The sequence below is a fragment of the Denticeps clupeoides genome, unplaced genomic scaffold (assembly GCF_900700375.1).
Source record: "Denticeps clupeoides unplaced genomic scaffold, fDenClu1.1, whole genome shotgun sequence".
Classification (NCBI taxonomy): Eukaryota; Metazoa; Chordata; class Actinopteri; order Clupeiformes; family Denticipitidae; genus Denticeps; species Denticeps clupeoides.
This window is the reverse complement of record NW_021629712.1, coordinates 27,698-52,500: the sequence shown is the minus strand read 5'-3', so window position 1 is coordinate 52,500 and position 24,803 is coordinate 27,698. Positions and strand designations below refer to the sequence as shown.

The following is a 24,803-nucleotide window of genomic DNA, read 5'->3' as shown; positions in this document are numbered from 1 at the left end:
TTGTAAGTCGCTTTGGATAAAAGCGTCTGCTAATTAAAGTAAAGTAAAGTAAAGTAACTTATCCAGCCCATAATCACCGTCCGTCCCAATGGGCTTTAACAGACCCTGCAGTACAGAAGATAGTTTGCTGTGTAGGAGGTCCGTTTCTGATTGTGGAAATATGAACGCTGTGATGCCTTTTTATGTTCATGTCTGATACGGCCTGAGGGCGCCTGTCACGGTGGCCACTGCTCAATAAGGGGGACGGTTACATACGGAGGACACAATTCACCGTGTCACAGGGTGCTGCGCCGCTTCACAATTACTTCCACTTTCGGATGTCCTCCAGGGTAATGCAGCGTGTGTGTGTGTTCCTGCAGGTGATCGAGTGCATCACGCAGGGCCGTGTCCTCCAGAGGCCGCGAACCTGTCCAAACGAAGTCTACGAGCTCATGCTGGGCTGCTGGCAGAGGGAACCTCACATGAGACTCAACATCCGCGAGATTCACACCCTGCTGCTGAACCTGGCCAAGGCTTCTCCTGTCTACCTGGACATTCTGGGCTGAGAGGGAGAGGCCACCCCAACTTCTTCTCCACCCTGTATCCCCCCGTCCGTGTGGGTGGGGGTGTGGATGACGCCCATGTTACCTTCTGATGGTGGGAGGAGTCTAGAGAGTCCACATTTATTCATCATCATCATCATCATCAACTCCACTTACAACTTCTCACTGATGATGATGATGATGATGATGATGGTGGTGGCAGTGACAATCGTCCAGTATCATTTCTCATCTATGGGCCTCGAATGTTTTATGTAGCCAGATGTCATTATTTTTGTCATTATATGAGTTGTATATATTGATTTATTTATGATGACGTTGCAGAATTCACTTTATAAGCCCCGCCGCATCCCGCGTTCAGTATACGAGTATTAGCATTAGCTTCGGAGGCAGCGCTAGCGTCGGTAGTGTTAGCTTAGCTTTAGCGTTCACGGTACAGTTAGCATATTAGCGTTACTCTTCCCAGGTTCCTCATGCTGTCAGCTCACATATCAGTGGCTTCATGATGACCTCCTGTCAACGTTTTTTATTTAATATTTTTTTAAACAAAATTCCTTATTAGCTCAGCTAACCTGCTAACGTTACCAAGTGGTGACGTCCACACGTCTGCAGAATGTTGTGCATCTTAATTCAATTTTCTGAATGAATACGAGACGAGTTAAGGGCTTCAAGTCGGGGGTCTTACGCAGCAACATTTCATTTGTGAACTGTAATTTCCACTGTAACGCTGATTCAGCTGTAAAGTTTATTCATTAGAGCCGTTTTACGCTGAAGTGGTGGTCCTCCTTTGTGTGTGTGAGTGTGTGTGTCAGTGTGAGTCTGAAGTTGCACCCCTGCTGGTAAATAAGAAATATCAAATATCAGATATGTCCATGGCTGTAGGGGCAAACGTGGCAGAAGACGTTATATAAAGCTCCTTTCTCACACAGAAAGGATTTAGTATCATGAAGACATTCTGACGCCAGTTGTCAGGTAACACAACACTGAAAGTGCTAATATTCCAACTTTTCATTCTCCACCAACTGGACCCCCAAGCACACTTCCTTCCTGCATCCACACATTAAAAGTCCATATAGAGTCTATGTTGGAGCTGTATTTTACACCGCCACGTTTCGTGGGGAAGACGGTCGTGGCCGTATGGAAAAACACCACACAGCAGAACGGTCGGGTTTAATTATCGATTACGCCGCTAATAAAGACTCTGTATACCCTGCAGTGTAAAACATGAGGAAAAAAGTTGATTAAACGATATTTACATGCTGATGAATTGCGATGAAATACCGAATACTGATCAAATATTCATAGAAACATAATTCTAATGCATCTCTAAATTGTGCAGAGTTTTAGTAGCCAGGTAGCCTATGACCCAGAAGACCACAAGAGCAGGACACTTAACCCTGAGTGTCTCCAGGGGGACTGTCCCTGTAAATACCGTCTGGTAAAAGCCAGAAATGTGAATAAATAGTGGAAAAGGTGGTGAAGAAACAGGAGCCATGGCTTAATATAATACAAAACCAACGATCAAGCAGACCAACTTGGCCGGTTCCACAGTTGCTTGTATTTTCCTGCCTGACTGGGGAACCGAGACTTGGAGAACCAAGAAGTGCTTCACACACACACACACACACACACACACACACAGCCCAGCCTGAATCAGCTGGAATCTCCACACACTCTCCATGCACTCAGGTCTGTGTGCACATATAAAACACACACACACACACACACACAGGGGCTGGAGCTGTTCAGCTCATTCATGTTGAGAAGCTGAAGATTCAGGAATTCCTCCTGCTTCACTCGGGCTTCCTGCTGCGTGGAGAAGAGTGGAATTCGATGTCCAGGTCTGGAAAAACGAGAAGCAAGCGTGGAAACATGAACACACGCTCCTGCCCAAAGGCGAAGTTACGCTTGCGATACAACTTTTTATGTGCACAACACACCAAAAGCAACGGTGCACGGCGATGAGAAACTATTCAAAAGTCACGTCATTCATTTAGGTTCATATTTATAAAAGATTCTACAAATAAGCAAAGAAAAAACATGCAACTTTATATTTCAAATCGAAGACATAATACGCATATATGTCTGTTCAATAACATGATTCTCACCGTCCAACAAATGCTCATCATTACTGTTAATACTTGGAAACGATGGGAAATAAAAGTGCAATAACACGTAACCCACACACACTGTATATATTATACACTGTATATAAAACCATCCCATACGCATATAACGCTGCCCCTTATCGCATTGTATTGTGTTCATTTGAAAGTGAAGTGATTGTCACTTGTGATACACAGCAGCGCAGCACACGGTGCACACAGTGAAATTTGTCCTCTGCATTTAACCCATCACCCTGAGTGAGCAGTGGGCAGCCATGACAGGCGCCCGGGGAGTAGTGTGTGGGGACGGTGCTTTGCTCAGTGTCACCTTGGCGGATCGGAATTTGAACCGGCAACCTTCTGATTACGGGGCCGCTTCCTTAACCGCTAGGCCACCACTGCCTCATTTGTATATTCTACATATATCTCTGCACTTTTAATCTCATTGTACATGCGTATAGTGACTATAGAAGGCATTATATTCTTCTATCTATCTATAATTTCTAGTGTATATATGCATAACACACAACCTATTTTGAACTGAATTTGGAGAAACATCAACTTCTGCAGGTCCAACAGGATCCGCACACATCGAGAGGGTGTGTGTGTGTGTGTGTGTGTGTGTGTGTGGTTTCCTGGCCAGAGAGAAAGCGAATTAGTCAACTGATCAATTATAGAATCGATGGGCTGTTTTGACATCATGCATTAACTAATTACCTGCTGGCTAAAAAGCCTCCAACATCCAGGACACAAACACACACACACACAGCGCAGCAATCAATACACACGCACACACTCCTGCATGAACACACACAATCATTTGTAGCTGTGAAGCGTGTGTGTTTTTGTCAGGGAAAAGATAAAATGGGTCAGTGGGTCTGTGAATCTGTGTGTTTTCCTGTCGTCACTCATGTATTTTTCATAAAAGAAGCTCTCTACTCCACACACATACACACACACACACACACACACACACTTTTTAAACGCTGAGATTTGCGTGTACACACGGCAGATTTACAGCGGTGGTGTGTGTGTGTGTGTGTGTGTACGCCTCAGAAATCCGTGGTCAATGCACCAAAACCACAAAACCCATCCCAGCTTTTACAGGCATTTTATTAAAAATGTGGGAACAGCCACAGCTTCTTACTTACACCCACCCAACCTCACTCACACACGCAGGGTTAAAAAGGCCAAAAGATGATGCTTGTTAAGCGGCTACTTCCACGTGACCACTACATCCGTAAAACAGGCCAACCGCAGGGTGCACGGGGTGAAAGGTCACCCGCCGGGTGTGGATCGGATTAGAAATGAGAGACAAGAAAAACAAATACAATCGCGAATAAGTATCACTGCAAGAACACACACACACACACACACTCGCTCTGCCTTTCAAGAGCTAAATAATTCATTATAAAAGTAATCAATCAATAGCTGTATAACTCAGACAAATAAATAATTCACTGATCCATAAAAGACTTGAGGAACTAGCGATGAGTCTGTATCTGTCCCCTCGTGCATGGTGTGCATTCATACTGCATGAGCTTAAGTGACCAAAATGTGTGTGAGTGGCTTACACACAGCTGCATCTGCCGCTTGGAAACACTAAACAACAAGATGGTGTGTGTGTGTGTGTGTGTGTGTGTGTGTGGGGTTCTAGTACTTGCTGTGTAAAACATTGTTGTTTTTAATGGTACAAAAAACTTTGGGGACATTTTGTCTGGTCCCCACTAGGAAGGTTGAAGTCAGAGGTGAACCTGGTCACACTAACCAAAACTAAAAATGAATCAAATCAGAACAACATATTGGATTAATGCGCTTTGCTTTATTATAACTGGGCTGTTCCTTTGTTTCCAGATTAAAAGTGGAGATCCACAATTAGAGATCATTCTGAACATAATAAATGTAATTTATCTATCAATAATCTATCACCACAGGTTTTCTGTATGATTGAAGAAGACGGTTGTTTTGCATGCCGTCACCCCGTAATTTCAGTCCAGGGATTTGGGCCCCCTGTGTGTTCAGAACTGGTCTGATGTTCTGGTAACAGGTGAGTGTCCCGGACGTGGGGGCGTGGTCAGCAGGTGGCAATCGCCCTCCGACTTACCTCTAAACTCCAGGGGTCCAATGGGGGCGAATCTCTGTAAGGAAAGGGGGTGACTTGGTGTGTGTGCATCAGGGGCTCAGATGCAGGGTTAATTAGGGGTCTTGTTCAAAGGGACTTCCTGTGGAAGCAGAGGCTCTTTGTGTTTCCTTCCTTCTTCTGATCACCATGGCAACGGCAAAGACAGGGGGCCGGAGAGGCGCGGAGGGGAAGATGGAGAGGCTTTCCTGGAACTTGCTGGCATTCCAGAGCCGGATTAACATTCTGCTGCTGCACAGAGCTCCGCCTCCGTCGGCCTACTGAAAGAACGGCTGATTGACAGGCCAGGGTCAAAGGTCACAAAGAGAGCATGAGCTCCCGAGGAGAAGTGTGTGACCATGCAGCTGCACCAGCTGCGCCCCCTGATGGAGGCCTGAGGAACAACGTTCTGTATATTGTTGTTTTTTTTATACTGCTGTGCTTGGGAGACAATCGACCAATAAACGTGATCCTGATTCTGATCAGGAAAGAAAGTAAAGTGAAGTGATTGTCATTGTGATACACTGCAGCACGGCACGCGGTGAAATGTGTCCTCTGTATTTAACCATCACCCTTGGTGAGCAGTGGGCAGCCATGACAGGCACCCAGGGACCTCAGTAGCACTTTGCGGGTCGGGATTCGAACCAGCAACCTTGTAATTATGGGACCACTTCCTTAATCGCTAGGCCACCGCTGCCCCAGTCTGCCTTATCATGAATTAATTCATGATTAACCAAAAATCAAAGTCCCACCATCAGATGAGGTGCTGCTGTACCATCAGATATCACCACAGTGCTCATAGCCACAATGTGGTCTATTATGACTGATTAATTTGAGATGACGATGATGACACACACACACACACACACACACACACACACAGTACAGGCAAACAGCTTCTCACTCAATGTGTTTTCTTTATTTTCATGAGTTGAGTACAGAACTCCACATGTGTTCATTCATAGTTTTGATGCCTTCAGTGAGAATCTACCAACGTAAATGGTCATGAAGATAAAGAATACACGTTGAAGGGGAAGGTGTCCAGACTTGTGGCCTGTACTGTGTGTGTTTGTGTGTGTGTGTGTGTGTGTGTGTATATGTGTGTAAAATCCTTTTCTACTTCACACTGTCGGGGGTGTAACACCACCTTTCCAGGAGAAGAGCAGCAGGTTGTCATCAAATCGCGTAAAAACACACAGACACCAGTCGTACGTTACGGTGGTCACACACATTTATAAATCAGGTCAACAAATAAATAAATAAAGGCAACATTCATGTGTCATGCAGCACGTGAAATGCATTAAATCCGCTCCGGATAGAATATTCGCGCGGTTGTCGCCGAGGCAGGTGTGTTACGGTGTGTTACGGGATGGCGAGTAGCTGTGCCGTGTTAGGGTGTGCGGGCGCGTTCAGCCGAACGTGTCGGGGTCGGACAGCTGCTCGTTCTGCTCGTCGTCGGGGTCGTCGCTCTCGGCGCTGTAGTCCACCTTCTCCAGGTCACCCGGTTCGTCTTCGTCCAGGACGTGTGTGGTGGGGCTGTGGGGTCACCAGGGGAACCGGTTACATCACGGAACAGCTTCATGCTGCACTGAATGATGAACGGTTCTTAGTGGCAACGGTGGCGGAGAAGTTTGGGGGGGCGTGTCTCCAATGCGGCAAATATCTACATGCAAATATTCACACATTAAAAACGAGCATATCGAGAGACACGATACGGACATTCCGATACCGATACTTAATGGCCTTCTGTAATCGGTCGAGGCGAGGACTCCCGGCCTGTAGTACCGACCCTTCCTGCGTGATTCGCTCTTTGTAAAGTAGTAAAAGTAAGATGAGCTTTGTTAACGTTTTAAGGAACTGTTCATTTGAATGCCGAGGAGGTGGAACCTGATTATTTCTCTTCCGTCGGGCTCGGACACCGCAGATGCAAAACTACAATTTAAGAGTAGATAGCAGTGCTAATTCGGACGAAAACACGAGGAAGATCAGAAGGTGAGCTCCTCTCCACGTGGGCAGGTTGAAGCCCCGCCCCCAGATTTTACACCTTGTAATGTAGGGGAGGGTGCGGTTTGCTGCTCGCTCTCTCTCCTCCCTGGTTAAGTGAGCACTGCTGATGATTGATTGAGTGAAGAAGATGATGATGATGATGATGATGAAGGCTTTACAGCTTTCTTGTTAAGCGGTTAAATGCTCTCATGTTTTCATGCTCTGGCGGTTTAGTGGCTTTAGTGGTTTTTAATGCTTTAATGGGCTTCCAGAGGAGAAACTGGATCCTGGGGGGACTGGGGGGGACGCGCCCCCGCAGCCCCGCCCCTCACGGCGCTAAAGAGACTGGAAGTGGATTATGGGAGGACAGACAGGCGATTAAAGTCCATAATCAGGCCAATCGGAGTGGGGCAGCTACTTAAAGTCAAGTGTTAAGATCCCCGAGTGACTGGACACTCCACCATTACTGTCCATTAGACACACACACACAAAATCTAGGAGGCTTCTAGAAGATGATGTGTGTGTGATGATGATGATGATGATGATGGGTGTTACACGGGGAGCATAGTCACTCTGACCTCCGACCCCATAAGGCTTATACCACACACACACACACAGTCTCTGCAACCATGCACTGCAACACACACTAATCTCACCACAAACCTCACACATAACTGTGTGTGTGTGTGTGTTTACCTGGTGATGTTGCATACAGTGGGTACGGAAAAGTATTCAGACTTTTAATTTTTTACTCTTTGTTATATTGCAGCGATTTTCTAAACTCATTTAAGTTAATTTCTTCTTCATTAATGTACACGCAGCACCCCATCTTGACAGACCAACACAGAATTCCTGACACTTTTGCAGAACTGAAACATCACATGGTACTAAGTATTCAGACCCTTTGCTGTGACGCTCATGTATTGAACTCGGGTTCTGTGCATTTCTTCTGCTCGTCCTTGAGATGGTTCTACACCTTCGTTTGAGTCCAGCTGTGTTTGATTCTACTGACTGGACGTGATTAGGAAAGTCTATATAAGACCTTACAGCTCATAATGAGAACCATGGAACTGCCAGAAGAGCTCAGAGACAGAATCTGGACAAGGTTACAAAAACATTCTGCTGCACTTAGGGTTCCTAAGAGCACAGTAGCCTCCATAATCCTTAAATGGAAGGCTTTTGGGACGACCAGAACCCTTCCTAGAACTGGCCGTCCGTAGAAAGTCCTCCACCAGTCAGGGTTTTATGGCAGTGGCCCAGCAGAAGTCTCTCCTCAGTGGAAGACACATGATGAGACCAAGACAGAACTTTTTGGCTATAATTCTAAGCGGTATGTGTGGAGAAAACCAGGCGCCGCTCATCACTTGTCCAATACAGTTCCAACATGGTGAAGCATGGTGGTGGCAGCATCATGCTGTGGGGGTGTTTGGCTTCTGCGGGAACCTGACAATCAAGGGAAGATGAACGTGGCCAAGTTCAGAAATATCCTGGACTAAAACCTTCTCCAGGGTGCTCAGGACCTCAGGACTGGGAAGGTTTACCTTCCAACAAGACAACGACTTTAATCACAGAGCTAAAATAAAGAAGGAGTGGCTTCACAACTACTCGGTCACTTGAACGGCCCAGCCAGAGCCCTGATTTAACCTGATTGAGCATCTCCGGAGAGACCTACAAATGGAGAGGATCAGCAAGGAGGAATGGCAGAGGATCTGCTGAGCAGAGGGTCTGAGGGTCTGAATACTTAGGACCATGTGATATTTTTCTTTGTTAATAAATCTGCAAAATGGTAAAAAATAAATAAATAAATATGAGGTGTTGTGTGTATATTAATGAGGAAAAAATGAACTTGTATGCTTTTAACAAACGGCTACTTTCCGTTCGTGCTGTATGAGTGTGTGTGAGTGTGTGTGTGTGAGTTTACCTGGTGATGTTGCAGCGCGTCTCAGGCAGCTCGTGTTCCAGCAGGTGTGTGTGTGTTCGCAGCTCCAGTGGGGAGGTGAGGCGGTGGAGGCGGAGCAACGCAACACACAGCTGCGCGCCCATCTCCTCCAGCTCGCGCGTACCGATCTGTAGTCCCTGCAAACACACACACACACACACACACACACACACACACACACACACACACACATATATATATATATATATATATTAAAAAAAACAAAACAAAAAAAAACACACACACACACCAACGATTAATTTGGAGTCGAGTGTTTCAAATAAAAGAGTCTCAGTTTGGTCATGAAAAGATGATAAATACTGTGGACAAATATGAAAATAAAATAATTATTATATATTGTGATTGTTTTTAATTAGTATAAGAGAGTATAAATCATCACGTGGGGGGCGTGTCCTCTCTAATGCACTTCAGATCATGCGGTGCGCGCCCACCTTGTATTTGCCCTGGTCGCAGCCGCACAGCGTGCTCTCCATGGTGTAGCTGCGCTGCACCCCGATCTCCCTCCACACCACCACCCGCGCCGTGGCCTCCTTGCTGCGCTCCACCACAAAGCTGCAGCTGGACATGCTGAACGCCGGGGCCAGCTGGGACAGCAGCTTCGGCAGAGTCTGTCAGACAGAGACACGGCCTGGTCCTGCTACTGCACTGGGAGGAGGTGTGGAGCGGTGTGGATGTCTGTGGAGAGGTGTGTGGAGATGAGGAGTTGTGTGGAGGCGTGTGTACCCTGTAACCCAGATCCTCCTGCAGCTCGTATGATGTAGTGTTGATGTCCGTCTGCCAAACCGTCTCCTTCACGCTGCAGCCGTACATGAAGACGTTCTTCTTACGAGAGTGACCATGATAATCACAAAACACCTGAGCGCACACACACACACACACACACACACACACAGTTCATTCATAAAGAGCGATAACCCCTGGCAGGACACAGCATGTGGTTACCAGGTGACATTTACCAGTGGCGCCCTCTGCTGGGCAGACAGGTACTGCAGCAGACCTTTCGTGTGGTAGATGGTGGGGTGGAGGTCCCTGCTGGGGTTCTGCCACTGTCTGTTCAGGTCCTCCCCACTCAGGGAACAGCGGTGACTGCAGAGGGAGGAACACCAGCGCGGGTTTTACACGTGTGTGTGTGTGTGTGTGTGTGTGTAAGATGTGTGTATGAAGCTGGTGGCGTGCGAATTAGTGGTGTGTGGAGGTCGGATGTCTGCATGATATGTGGAAGCGGAGGAGAAAGGGAGGAGCGGTTTAAATACTCCAGAATCAAGAATAATCAGGTGTGTGAGAGCTGTCAATCATGCCTTCAGGCTCCTCCCCTTTTATAAAAACATCATTAAATTCATCTTCTGGGTCTCTTCAGGGTGAAATTACACGGTCTGGGTGGGTAGTTAGTTCCTCCTCTCCAACGTCCAGGTAACCAGCAACAACCTCCTGTAAATTCTGGACTATATGCCGCACCTACTGTTTTTTTTAAAGGAAGTTGTACATACATAAGTGAAAGTGAAGTGATTGTCACTTGTGATACACAGCAGCACAGCACACGGTGCACACAGTGAAATTTGTCCTCTGCATTTAACCATCACCCTGAGTGAGCAGTGGGCACCATGACAGGCGCCCGGGGAGCAGTGTGTGGGGACGGTGCTTTGCTCAGTGGCACCTTGGCGGATCGGGATTCGAACCGGCAACCTTCTGATTACAGGGCCGCTTCCTTAACCGCTAGGCCACCACTGCCCCCACAGGTGTCGCTGTTATTAATGGTGCAAGATGTTACAGGAAATATCTATATTTTTTAAATGTTATATTCAGTAATATCAGCGACTACATTCATACTGCAGAACTAAAGTAGTCTTTTTCAGTATCGCAATTGAACAGCCTGAAGGTTCACAATTACTTCTGTCATTGATGCCGAGCTTATTGTTAAGCCGGTATATTCATTCTTTTACCTTCTCTCACTCTCAAAAGAAAAAGAAAAAAGACGCGTCTGGCAGACGTGGATGGGTAGCCTGTGTCCAAACAGTAGCTCTGCCAGCTAGTCACCACACTACGTTGTGCTGAGGCCAACCTTACTTTTATAGTTTGTACAGTGTTTAAGTTTTAGTTAGTATAGTTAAGTATAGTGTGTGTGTGTGTGTGTGTGTATATATATATATATATATATATATAAAAATAAAATTTCTTTTATGATTGTCCTATAGGGGGTCTTCGTGAAATAATATACTGTGTATACTGATGTACTGACAATAAACCACTTTTGAATCTTGAATCATGCCCCCCCCTCACCATGGACCGGGGCCCTAGACCAAGGACTTGTGGTAGCGGGAATAGAATTTCAAGCATGGACACACACTCGGAATGCTCCATGTGCCTCGGGCTGCTCTGGTATCCTCCAGCTTGTGCATTCATTGCATTTTCGATGGGGAAAGTCTCTGACGTAGGCAGGTGCGCCAGGTCAGTCTGTCTGGAAGAGACCCCGCGTTCAGAGTAACCCCCCTCCCAGACGAAGACTCGGGGGTGCAGCCAGAACGTAATTCCTGTCGCCAGCTGGGGTGACCACCTCAATGCTGTTTCTCCGCTGCTGGTCGAAACGAGGAACAGCCTCATGGCTAGGTGCAATCGCCCGTATGGATCTGCTTTACGTTAACCCTGAGTGTGTCCAGGGGGGGACTGTCCCTGTAACTACTGACTGTAAGTCGCTCTGGATAAATGTTGGAAATGACAGTGGAGCACTGGCTTGCGGAGATAATGTAGCTGCTGTACGAACGGTGGATTATCTGGGGCAGTGGTGGCCTAGCGGTTAAGGTAGCGGCCCCGTAATCAGAAGGTTGCCGGTTCGAATCCCGATCCGCCAAGGTGCCACTGAGGTGCCACTGAGCAAAAGCACCGTCCCCACACACTGCTCCCCGGGCGCCGGTCATGGCTGCCCACTGCTCACTCAGGTGATGGGTTAAATGCAGAGGACAAATTTCACTGTGTGCACTGTGTGCTGTGCTGCTGTGTATCACATGTGACAATCACTTCACTTTACTTTACTTTATTATTGCTCGAAAGAGAAAAGCCGCAGGTCTCAAAGCAAGAGAACAAGTAGCTTATTGTCTGGAATTTAACTAGCATACCTGCACATGAACTACACCAACTCGGTTTGTATGGGTATGATGTAGTGTGTGTGTGTGTGTGTGTGTTACCTCCCATTGATGACTCCATCGGGGTTGAGCATGGGGACAATTTTGAAGATGAAAGCCTCCCTCAGCGTCTGTGCGGAAGCTGAGGAACCCGTCAGGAACTCCAGAGTTCCCTTCATCACCCAGCTGCAGTTGGACTCCCCCGGGTGAACCCTCGCGGTCAGGAACACCACAGGCCGGTTCCCTGAGTGCACACACACACAACTGATGAGTGTTTTTGTGAGTGTGTGTGCGATTGTGCGTGTTGGACACTCACTCAGGTGATTCAGGTGTTCGTGTTTGCTGCTCTCGGGCGCTGCGGTGATGGTGAGGAGGGGGCAGCTGTTCCCACCCAGCGTCTCGCACAGCGCGTCCTCCCTCAGGTACACGCCCTCTGCCCGCTTCTCCGCCAGCTTCCGCAGGTGCATCTGCGGCCCAATCACAGAAGCCGTTCGCCGGGGTCACATGACCTCGTTCGCCCTGCCCAGACGAGCCCGTTCTCCTTACCTTCAGTGTGGAGTAGGTGTAGGGGTAGTGGTAAGTGAAGTAGCACACGTCGTCGCGGTGATGAAAGGTGACGGTGAAGGTCATGGTGTAGTACGACTTCCCCTTCTGCCCCCCCGCCGCCATCGAGCTCCGAGAGAAATGGTTCCTGAGGGATCCTTCAACTGTCAATCATCGCTGACCATCGCCATATTCCAGTTCCCATATCTGCTCCATCATATCCACCCGCATTCACAAGTTTACACCATAACACTGCTATATACTACAGTGTCCGTTTAAACAGGCTCCAGACTGGATAGTTCCAGACGTACTTGTAGTAGCAGATGTCCTGGCCGGTGCGAACCCACTGTGGACGTCCGCCGATGGCGTCCTGGACCGAATACATCAGCACCTGCATGCCTGAGAAGCAACATTTTCCGTGACGGTGTCACTTCCACGTCACTTCTGTCAAACGTGAGGGGAACATTTGTAAATGTGTGCTGCTCACCGTAGTTGAACTGGCTGTTGGCCTTCTCACAGTTGATGATGTTGAAGCGGTAGGCCACGCCCAGTCTCATGCCGCTCACCTCGAAGTAGAACCACTGGTGGTAGTGGTTACTGTTGATGTCGGCGTTCAGGATGAGGTCGTACTCAAACCTGAAACACACACACACACACACACACACACACACACACACACACAGAGGTTCGACGCTGACCAGGAACCAGAGGGAATTTGAGACGTAGGACGCACTTCCGGATTTGAATCGCCTTCCGCAGGTTTCCGGACTCAAACTGAGAGTTGAACTTCAGGGCTTCTCCATCATCGATAGCCGGACAGCTGTGAAAGAAGAAGGGCCACGCCCACATCAACAACCATCCCACCAATCATCTACCAAACCACATCACGGCCGGTCACCTCTCCACATCCAGGTCGTACACCACTTTATCCAGGATGTCGTTGGGGTGGATGAGGCGCTCGATGTCCTGGAAGATCTTGGTCCTGCGGAGAAGGAACAGCCAGGCTGCGGCGACTGCAGTTTGTAATTAGGCGACGGTGTCCAGGTGTGTGACCCCTCACCTCTGAACCCCATAGGCGCGATCCAGAATGGGCTCTGGGCTGCTGGGGGCCACGTGGCCGAAGTAGTCGGGGTAGGCCACTTCGCTGTAGCGAGGCACAGAGTGTGTGACCTTGGTCATGTCGATGTAGAGGTCGGGGTCGTGGAGCGGCAGCAGCGCCGCCGTGTCCGGCACTTCCAGCACTGCCTGCTCGGCCCCGCCCTCTTCCACACCTGCCGCGCTGCTCTCCAGCGTTAGCCTGCTCAGGGATCCGGGCAGGTCTGCTTCGGCCACTTGGGGTGCCACTCGGGTGACGCTGATGCCCTCTGTCTCTGGGACAGTGGGAGGGGCCTGTCCAGTGGGAATCAGGACGGGACTCAGAGGCTTGGAGGTGACGTCGGCCTTTGACTTTCCATGGTGACCACACTGCAGAAGAACAACATGTCGGCCACGTTCAAGGACAAAAGGCCTGAAGGTTCAGAACATCTGATCAGACCCAAGAAAGTCATATCCAATCATTTCCAAGTTTCCCATGAACTCCGCACCTCTAACCTGTGCCTGGACTCGTCCCCGCTGATCATGCTAATTGTGTTTGTCTGTGTGTTGTTGGTCAACCTGCTGGTGTGTGTGTGTGTGTGAGTGTGTTGTTGTTTCATACTTTGTTACACCATGGTCATGATATTTAGTTACTGTAATATTATCATCACATAGATAACATTTGCAGGAATATTTTCATTAACACAAGTTTTAATGAGAAGCCTACACATGTGCCAAAAACAAAACAAAACAATGAACTATACAATGTCGACAAAATCAACGTCGCTTGAATGTGTATAATTTGAACAGCAAAAGAATTCATTAAAATCATATAACACCATAAGTATATAACACCATGTATATTTACCGGGCGAATATAACACCATGCATATATTTACCGGGCGTATATAACACCATGCATATATTTACCGGGCGTATATAACACCATGCATATATTTACCGGGCGTATATAACACCATGTATATATTTACCGGGCGTATATAACACCATGTATATATTTACCGGGCGTATATAACACCATGTATATATTTACCGGGCGTATATAACACCATGTATATATTTACCGGGCGTATATAACACCATGCATATATTTACCGGGCGTATATAACACCATGTATATATTTACCGAGCGTATATAACACCATGTATATATTTACCGAGCGTATATAACACCATGCATATATTTACCGGGCGTATATAACACCATGTATATATTTACCGGGCGTATATAACACCATGTATATATTTACCGGGCGTATATAACACCATGTATATACCAAAGTTGCAGTTAGTGCATCATGCAGCTGCTCGAGATTTTACCTGAAAATCCTCAGAGAGTTCAATGAAGAAACGTTCGTACATCTTCAGCTCCTCATAGGGTCGTGTTTGAACCGGTTTGGGTCGTAGTTTGTTGATGTCCGTCTCAATGTCATCATTCTAGTAGAAGACAGAGACACAGAGACACTGTCTCACACAGGCAACTCACATGTGTGGTGCTGCAGCTACAGACACGTGCAGGTGACTGGGTTCCAGTGGGACATGGTGGTCACTGTACCCGAGAGTGACGCTCCTGCTCACTTTCCATGTCATTGTCAGTGTCCAGCTCAGCGTCCTCGTTGTCATCGCTGTCGTCCGCCACATCGTCCACTGTGGAGAGGATATGGCCGGTCAGCGTGTGAGTGGTGTGTTACATGCGTGTGTGACTGCGACTTTGTGCGGCCCTACCCCCTGGGGGCTGGTTGTACAGCTGGGCCACAGTGCCCCCTGCTGGCAGCATGGGGAGAGCGTGCTGGTACACACTCTTAATGGTGGACAGAGGCAGGCGGTTTTTAGGAAAGCACTTCCTCATGATGAGGCTGGATGTGTTCACCAGAGGGTCCAGGGTCCTAACGGGCAGACAGTCCTGTTTCACGGACACACACACAAGAGAAGATGAAGAAGATTTTCTAGTTTTCCATGAATTTCATGTTTACACCACACAAAGGTGTTAGAGGGATCATTTTCTTTTAAAAAAATAAAAAAAAAAGTGATTAAGTGATTGTCACACGTGATACACAGCAGCACAGCACACGGTGCACACAGTGAAATTTGTCCTCTGTATTTATCCATCACCCTGAGTGAGCAGTGGGCACACAGCAGCACAGCACACGGTGCACACAGTGAAATTTGTCCTCTGTATTTATCCATCACCCTGAGTGAGCAGTGGGCACCATGACAGGCGCCCGGGGAGCAGTGTGTGGGGACGGTGCTTTGCTCAGTGGCATGTTGGCGGATCGGGATTGGAACCGGCAACCTTCTTAACCGCTAGGCCACCACTGCCCCGCAATTTAGACATGGTGTAGTAAGGACTCGGTTCAACGGAGAGCTCAGATACGTGACTCGTGAGTTATTTAATGGGTGAGTCAGTGCACTAAAAGTGAACAGAATTTTGATATTTTGTTCCAGGTGTGTGTAAATTCTCACCACAGAGGTGTTGTACAGGATTCTCATGCCATCTGCCTCAACGAAAGCCTTCCTGCCCAGCTTAATGTTGGCCAAGTTCTTCAGACACCCCAGGATGCCCTTGCGTATCAGCATGTGTCGATGGCGCGAGTCGTTACGATGCCAGTCCAGGTACGTGGCGAGCAGAAGAGAAACGTGCCTCCGCTCTACAGAGCGCCGGGCATTCATCTCTGACACACACACACACACACACACACACACACACACCACAGAAACGGCATGAGCACCAACGCAAAGAACGCGCCGTAGTAAATACCCAGAAGCCCCCAGTCAGACTCACTGGATTTTAGCAGCGCTGCCAGCGTGTCCAGTGCCACTCTGAGAAAAGACATAAAACTGTCAGTGTCTCTGTGTCTCCATCTCACACACACACACACACACACACACACACACACTTACATTACACTCGTTTCACTGCTTTAAGTGCTGTCTGCACGCTGGTACGTTATTTAATATTGATACTCAAACACAGATTTTCATTGCTATTTTAAATGGGTTTATTTATGCATTTTTTAGTCTGTAAAGTTACCTTGGGTTTTAGAAAGACACTCTGAAATAAAATGTATTATTATTATTAATATGGTTCAATAAACTGATTATTTTTTGATCAATTTCGAGGTTAAATAATCAGATATCTGGCAAAACAGCGACATGTGACTACTGCCAAATACAGATAATTATATTAATACTCCGTTTGAGAAATGAGTGGTCCTCACTTGAGAGAGCTGGTGTTCTTCCTGCTGTACGGCCCAATGACTTTAAACAGGAGATCCAACACGCCACTCTGACCCAACGAGATGGCGTTCACCGCTGTACAACACACACACACACACCAGACCTGTTAATGAGTTAAGTATCTAGTGGAAACCTATCTAGTGACGGGGAATCAGGAAAATGGCGCGTGTGTGTGTGAGACTCACAGTTGGAGGAATACAGCCTCAGCACCTGTAGACAGGGGAGCAGCAGCCGAGGGTTGTGGCTGTTCTGCTTCACAACGTTTACGGTTACGTTCATAGAACCACTTAGACGAGCCTTCACCCCAAACTTCCTGTCTGCAGAACACACACACACACACACACACACACACACACACACACACGCACAGAGTTTAAATAGCTTAACCCAGTACCCAGACCATCAGACCAAGCTTTCAAACATATATTACCTGTGTGTGTTTGTGTAAGTGTATGTAAAAAATAAATAAATATTGTCACATGTGATACACAGCGGCACAGCACACGGTGCACACAGTGAAATTTGCGCCCGGGGAGCAGTGTTTGGGGACGGTGCTTTCCTTAGTGGCACCTTGGCGGATCGGGATTCAAACCGGCAACCTTCTGATTACGGGGCCACTTCCTTAACCGCTAGGCCACCACTGCCCTCCATGTATGTGTGTGTGTGTGTGTGTGTGTAGATGTGTGTAGGCGTGTGTGGAGATGTGTATGTGTATGTGTGTGTGTGGGTGTAGGTGTGAGTGTGTGTAGATGCATGTAGGTGTAGGTGTAAGTGTGTGTGTGTGTGTGTGTGTGTGTGTGTGTAGGTGTGTGTTTGTACCTTTGGGTCCTACTTTGGCCAGGAGGGAGTGGATTTGCATCATCAGTTCTTCGTTGGGTGGGGTCTCTTTACCGCAGCTCAACAGCAGTTGGAGCAGGACGCCCGTCCCACCTTTACTAACGAGGACACACACACCCCGGCCGGTACCTATATATACACACACACACACACACACACACACACCATGATCACAACAATTAATCCTTAACCAATCAGAGAGCGGCATGCTTACCCCCGGTCAGCAGTTCACTGAGAATACCCAGGATGTTGAGGGTGGTCTGGAGGTCCCGTGTTCTCTACACAAAGCACAACACACAACTGTACCCACAAAGTCAAGGTGCCAGCAGCAAATATACACATAGGGATTTACTGAAACACTGCAGCACAGCACGCGGTGACACGGTGAAACGTGTCCTCTGTATTTAACAGTCACCCTTGGTGAGCAGTGGACACCATGACAGGCGCCCGGGGAGCAGTGAGTGGGGACCTCAGTGGCACATTGGCGGTTCGGGACTCGAACCGGCTACCTTCTGACTACGAGACAGCTTCTTACCCGCCAGGTAGCCCTGTTGTACTACAGGTGTACTTGTATGGTTGGTCATGATGTAGGTAACAAGTAACAATCACCTCCAGGGACGCCAAAATCACCTCCATTCCACTGGAGCTCTTGGTCATCAGCTCCTTCCTGGTCTTCTCTGTAGGGACACACACAGTTACAGCGTTCACCAGACAATCTGAAGTTACAGGGACAGTCCCCCTGCAGACACTCACTCGGGGACACAATAAGTGGACGTGTGGTCCCTAGATGAGTGTGTTACCTGCCAGGCTGCTATCTCCCTCACACAGACGCACAAAATCTACTCACAACGGGTCAAGTGTGATTCCAACTATGGGCCAACGTGTACTTACATCTAGTCTAGGGAGCTCGTGTGGGCGGAGTTTACAAGCTGGGTGTCCTCCAGGTCCTACGTGGATAAGTGGACTGACCATAGGTGCCAATAGCCATAAATTATTAAATTATATTGATAATATTGAGTTTGTGAATTTTGCTGTTTGAAAGTTAAGAAGCTCCAGCAAATGGCCTGACGCGTCATGACGAGAAAGTCTTGTCTCCTGTATCTGTTTGGACAAGGCAGGGCCATCAAGGGACAGTCCTGGTTGGTCTGTGGCAACTTGTTGGGAGTATAAAAGAGAGTTTTCGTCTCGGGGGTCCCCCGTCTCTCTAGGGCCTGGTTCCTGGCATTTCTCTCTCTTCCTCGATCCCTCTTTCTCTTTTCTTTTGGTGTTTTCTGTAACATTGGTACCATATTTACAACTATAACTATAATAATAATCTACCGGTGTTAATAAATTAAAAACCATCATGCCTCATCATGTCCAGGGAACATCTGGTGAGTTTTATTGCACACTGTAATAAATATCTAATCTAAATACATGCACATTTAAATCAGATTGTAAACGTACATGTTTTATTGAAACAAATTGTATAAATTGTAAAATGACGTGTCATCATTGAGTTAAGAAATTGTATTAACAGAATGGAGTAATGGAAGGATTTGAATATTGTGAATGTTAAATCGTGTTAACTGAGGAAGTGGAGGGTTGAGATGTCAGCAGTTACACGAGGGTGAACTATAAATACAAGAGTACACACACACACACACACACACACACACACACACTGGGGCACGCGAGCCGCTCTACTATAAATAAAGAGGACAAATTCACTCCCATCACCACTCGTACAGCAGTAAACCCGACACACGTCCATCACAAACCGTCCTGGACCAAAACTACACACAACACGAATCCTATAGTCCCCGCGTTGCGGACTATTCCACCAAATCAAGTAGATCAGAGCGATTTTTGGTGATTTTCGTCCTCGTCCACACAGACGTTGGAAATGAACTCCCTCCGAACACCGTGCACGGTTTTTACTGAGCTTGGTAGCTGCGTGTGTGTGTGTGTGTGTGTGTGTGTGTGCACGTGCGTCTGTGTCCTGAGTTGTACAGAGATGAGCGTGTCACATGTCGGGGTGACAGGGCAGCTCAGCTCATCACTCAGGTTTCGTCTGTCGTCCCGCAGAACTCAGGGTGACCTGGACAGCATTCCGGCCGAATCATGTTGACCCGGACCGGACTCTCACACACACACACACACACACAGAGAGAGAGAGAGAGAGAGAGAGAGAGGGAGAGAGTTCCCTGGCCTGCTTTACCTCTGACAACCCTATACAGTGAGTGAGGGTGTTGTTAAGGTCTCTTACCGGGGCTGTGGGCCACCTGACTGTCCCTGTCCGTCCTCCTCCCGCTGCTCCAGCGAAATTCCGTCCCAAACACACACTGAGCCTAATCCGCATCACAAACTCCGCCCACGCCACGCCCACTCACACCCTCCATCCACCTCCCACTCGGTTACCACTCCCACAACGCTTCACGTCCCACAAGCTGCACCAGGCAGGACAGAGAATGGACACTTTTCCTCCAGATCTCTGGAACGGCGCGGTGGGTTTCGTGCGGAACGTCGCGCTGTTTATTCAGGTCAAGTTACGGAGAATACGGAGCATACAGCTGTTCCCAGAGCAGTGATCAGTGGAGGAGACAGGTGAAGTGTGTGTGTGTGTGTGTGTGTGTGTGTGTGTATGGCGGGGCAAAACAGTATATGTTTGGCACCGCAAGTTTTCCCACTTAAAAAGATGAGCAAGGGCTGCCGTTTTCATCAACTGTGAGAGACAGAATGTAAAATAAAATCTAGGAAAACACACTGGAGGATTTTTTTTATTACTATGTGTCATTTATTTGTGTATTATTATATAATAATATTGTTTATTGTATGTATTAATAATTAAGAAAACAAATATTTAGCACCTACAAACAAGCGAGAATTCTGGCCCTCTTACTGCTTATTTAAGAAGCTCGTCTGTCCTTCACTCGTATTAATGGCGCCGGTTTGAACTGGTTATCTCTATAAAAGACGCCCGTCCAGACCTTCACTCAGTCAAACTCCAACCTCCACCATGGACAAGACCAGAGAGATGTCTAATGACACCAGGGACAAGACTGAGACGAGCACATCTACAACAGGCAAGTTGCTTGGTGAGAAGATATCATCTGTTGCAGTAATATTTAGATATTGGAATCCCTGACAATCTCCCTCGGCCTGGAGCTCCAGCACATGTCCAGGCCTGTCTAAGGAGGAGGACTGGGAGAAGGTCATGTGGTTAGATAAGACCAAAATAGAACTTGTGGGGGAAGAATGCAGAGTTGCATCCCAAGAACACCAAACCCACTGTGAAGCATGGTGGTGGAAACATTATGCTTTGGGGACAGGACGACTGAGCTGTATTAAGGAAAGGATGAATGGGGCCATGTATCATGAGATTTTGGGCAAAAACCTCCTTCCATCAGTGAGAGCACTGAAGATGAAACATGGCTGGATCTTATCTCTAACATGAAACATCTCCAACTCAAAGACAAGAGATCATTTTAAACCAGCTTTAGCGTCCCTGCACTGGCTCCAAGTGGATTTTAGAATTAAGAATTCACGTTTTATCTTTAAAGCCCTAAATGGCCAGGCTCCTTCCTACATAGCTGATGAACTCCAAAAGAAAACCAAGACCTGGAGATCATCTGGCCATCCATCAAACTCACTTAAAATCCAGGGGTGATTGGTCCTTTGCAGCTATAGCTCCGGACACTTAACCCTGGACCGATTTGTTGGAAAACCTTCACACGGGCGTTCTGAGATTGAGTTTACTCTTATTATTATTGATTTATTATCTTTTTTATATCAGAGTATTATTACTACGTCTGTACAGCACTTTGGTGAACAGGTATCTGTTTTTGAATCTGTGCATTATAAATAAATTCATTAATATTATTATTATAATCCCAAACACACCTCTCGGGCATGAAGGCGTGGCTACGAAAAAAGCATTGCAAGGTTCTGGAGCGACCTAGCCAGTCTCCAGCGCCCCCATACAACAGAGAATCTGAGCCCAGCGACACCCCAAAACTCCTGAGAAGATCTGCATGGAAAAATGGATGAAAATAGCCAACCTGGTGAATTCCTACAGGAAGCGTTTGAGTCGTCATTGCCAGACACGGTAACTTGTACTACTGACCAAATACCGGTTCTCTGCACCGGTACACAAATAGATTCTTTCACAGCTGACGTGTACCTGTGATGAAAAGGACAGAACCTCTCTCATCTTGTTAAGTGGGACAACTTGCACAATCGCTGGCCCGACTGTAGGTGTGAGAGTGAGTGTGTGTGTGTGTGTGTGTGTGTACCCACCCTGGGTCTGGATCAGATGGAGGATCTTGTTGCTGATTTGTCGAGGAGCTTCAGCATCAGTCAGTAACGTCTCCCCGTTCAGCTTCTCCAGCTGAGCCAACAGCATCAGAGCCCTGGAGCTGCTGGGAACGCTGGTGTACACACACACACACACACACACACACAACACACAACAATTGATCACCACTTGTTTTCAGCCACCAAAGAGAGACAGTGAGGCCTAAACCCAGGGGACGTCCTGATCTCAGATCAGTATATTGAACATCTCACTCCTGTTGCTTTAGACCAGCTCTGGGGTCATGGGGTCATGGGGTCATGCTCCTGGCTGGCACACTTTGTACCCAACAGGAAAGCGTAAGCAAACCACCCGTAACGTCTTGATCTATGGTCCAGAAATAGCCAGATATTCAACACTGGGACCAGACCCACACAGGGGACATTAAGAGACGAAGATCAAGCCAACTGAGCGCCCCATAAGAGGTCGTGGAGAGCCCAGGATACGCTGATCTGGCCTCAGACTCCGGGAATAAGGCCATAAAAGGCTGGAGTCCCCGTCCCAGCATACACGCTCACAGTCTGGTCCTGCGCCAGGAGACAACGACACTGTTCCAGCAGTTTATATTCCCGTTCCTCGAGCTTCAGGTTCTGATGGAAATGGTCCAGTATTAGAAATGTTAATTAGCCAACTGGTTCCGGTTTCAGGTGTTTTGTCTGAATTAAACTCACCGGGGGAACTTTATCATTTATTCTATTTATGTATTCTAGTGTCCTAAAAGAACATGAGTGGTGTCCGACACTCCCGTCAATCTTCCCACTTATTTCACGTGCAGCTTCACCCTCACGCCACTTAAAACCTCAGCAAACATCCTGAATCCCCCCATTTCAGTTCAAACGCAAAAACAAAAGAATGAAACCGTTGAAACAATTTACAGGATCTGAAAATAAAACATTATCGAAGCTTTTTACATTTTGTCTTTGTCATCCTTCCTCATCCCCCTAAACCCAAGTACTGATCTTTTTATTTCATTTTATAGCCTTTAAACTATGGACGCACCCGTTTAAAGCTGTTTAATTGTTCAGTTGTTCAAAATCTCTGTATGTGTGAATTCACACTAATTGATATATTCAAGAAATCTAATTTGGGATGTTGATGTGCCCCTGGCGCATTATATATGCCACCACTAAATAATCAATAATTATAATCTGATAATCAGAGCGATTGCTCAAAACAGTATTCTTATTAATTGAATAATTTGTAATATTTTCTACATGTTTCCTGTTTACTCTGTTAATTATTACCCTGTTGTACTGGTCAGTAGAAAACTTTCAACTAAAAACGGTAAATGTAGGAAAGTTCAGGAACTGCAACTGACAATTCATCCCACAGACATTTTATACATATACAGTACAAGTCTGGACACCTTCTCATTCAACGTGTTTTCTTTATCTTCATGACCATTTACGTTGGTAGATTCTCACTGAAGGCATCAAAACTATGAATGAACACGTGTGGAGTTCTGTACTTAACAAAAAAAGGTGAAATAAGTGAAAACATGTTTTATATTCTAGTTTCTTTGCTCTGGTTACTGCTTTACACACTCTTGGCATTCTCTCGATGAGCTTCAAGAGGTCGTCACCTGAAATGCTTCTCCAACAGTCTTGAAGGAGTTCAACACCAGAGGTGTTTAGCACTTGTTGGTCCAGCTCACCCCAAACCATCTGGATTGGGTTCAGGTCCGGTGACTGTGGAGGTCAGGTCTCCACTTTTTGTTAAGTACAGAACTCCACATGTGTTCATTCATAGTTTTGATGCCTCAGTGAGAATCTACCAACGTAAATAGTCATGAAGATAAAGAAAACACATCGAATGAGAAGGTGTCCAAACTTTTGGCCTGAACTGTACATATAAACCAGATCTGTAAATCTACTAGAAAAGAAAACAGTATGCAGATATTCTATTCTATTACACAGGCTAACATTTACATTTCCTTGACAGGTACAGTGATATTTGCGCGTATAGGGCGCTAGTAGCCTAGTGGTTAACACACTCGCCTATGAACCAGAAGACCCAGGTTCAAACCCCACTTACTACCATCGTGTCCCTGAGCAAGACACTTAACCCCGAGTGTCTCCAGGGGGGGACTGTCCCTGTAACTACTGACTGTAAGTCGCTCAGGATAAGGGCGTCTGGTAAATGCTGTAAATGTAAATGTATAAAAACCAAACTCACCCCTTCTCCTGTGCCATTTTGGGTTTATTCATGTCTCTACAGACCAACTCACACCTGCAGAGAAAAAATAGCATCAAACACGGTGTGTGTGTGTGTGTTCCTTAGTATGCGTGTCTGTTTGTGCCCGTGTGTTCCTGTGTGTGTGTGTGTGTGTATAGCCCCATAACCATCAGTGCTGCTGCAGCCAGACTTATCTTCACCCAGACAGGAGGACGCACCCTGCTGACCAGCCACAGCCTGACCTCGCCCCGACATGCACGCACATTCCCTGGTCATTCATTCGCATTTCCAGAACGTTCCAGCCGGCGCTACCGACGTCTCTCATAACCGTGTGTCCACGCAGCGAAACGCACCTTCAGTCCACGCAGCCGGCATCAGAACAGCTGCTCGGACAGGCGGCTTCAGGTCTCCGACATTAGCGATGTCAACGTGAAATTAGCCCCTGAAAAAGCGTACAAACTCGCGTAATCTCCCCTCTTTCAGGGTAACGCCGTGAAAAGTTGCATATTTTGGCAGCGACGACCCCGATGTTGTGATCCACAACAGCCTCCGGTACCATAGAGGTGAAACGAGACCAGTATCGGCAAGTGTTCATGGGAAATGTAGTTTTTAGAGCCTCTGGGACGCGAAAGTGGTCATGGGAATTGCAGGCCAAATCTAGCGCTTTTCGTAGAACACATTTTTATATATTTTCTGTTAATTAATGACTAAAGACAGCAATATTGTGTGCAAATGCACTACATTTGAAACACTTAAAC

The 24,803-nt window shown here is 47.1% G+C and overlaps 2 protein-coding genes across 2 annotated transcripts in view; one reads left to right on the top strand and one right to left on the bottom strand.

Moving 5' to 3' along the window:
* Nucleotides 1-1,312, top strand: part of ntrk2a (neurotrophic tyrosine kinase, receptor, type 2a) — a 6,624-nt gene extending 5,312 nt beyond the window's left edge. The window contains exon 6 of the mRNA XM_028965337.1: nt 360-1,312. Coding sequence (XP_028821170.1) covers nt 360-545 — 186 coding nt within the window. The 3' untranslated portion in view covers nt 546-1,312. The remainder of the gene's footprint in view (nt 1-359) is intronic.
* A 4,660-nt stretch (nt 1,313-5,972) lies between these two features.
* Nucleotides 5,973-24,629, bottom strand: agtpbp1 (ATP/GTP binding carboxypeptidase 1). Its single transcript, XM_028965344.1, has 26 exons — nt 24,399-24,629; nt 24,046-24,099; nt 21,816-21,946; nt 18,147-18,214; nt 17,752-17,815; nt 17,520-17,666; nt 16,886-17,017; nt 16,682-16,775; nt 16,246-16,283; nt 15,927-16,135; nt 15,189-15,366; nt 15,019-15,110; nt 14,784-14,900; nt 13,429-13,832; nt 13,267-13,350; nt 13,102-13,188; nt 12,856-13,004; nt 12,680-12,767; nt 12,372-12,516; nt 12,142-12,292; nt 11,889-12,069; nt 9,666-9,795; nt 9,433-9,564; nt 9,141-9,317; nt 8,671-8,825; nt 5,973-6,299 (listed from the first exon to the last, which is right to left on the bottom strand). Exons 2-26 carry the CDS (start codon nt 24,075-24,077, stop codon nt 6,173-6,175), a joined length of 3,312 nt encoding a protein of 1,103 aa, XP_028821177.1. The 5' UTR covers nt 24,078-24,099; nt 24,399-24,629; the 3' UTR covers nt 5,973-6,172.
* Nucleotides 24,630-24,803: the final 174 nt, after the last annotated feature.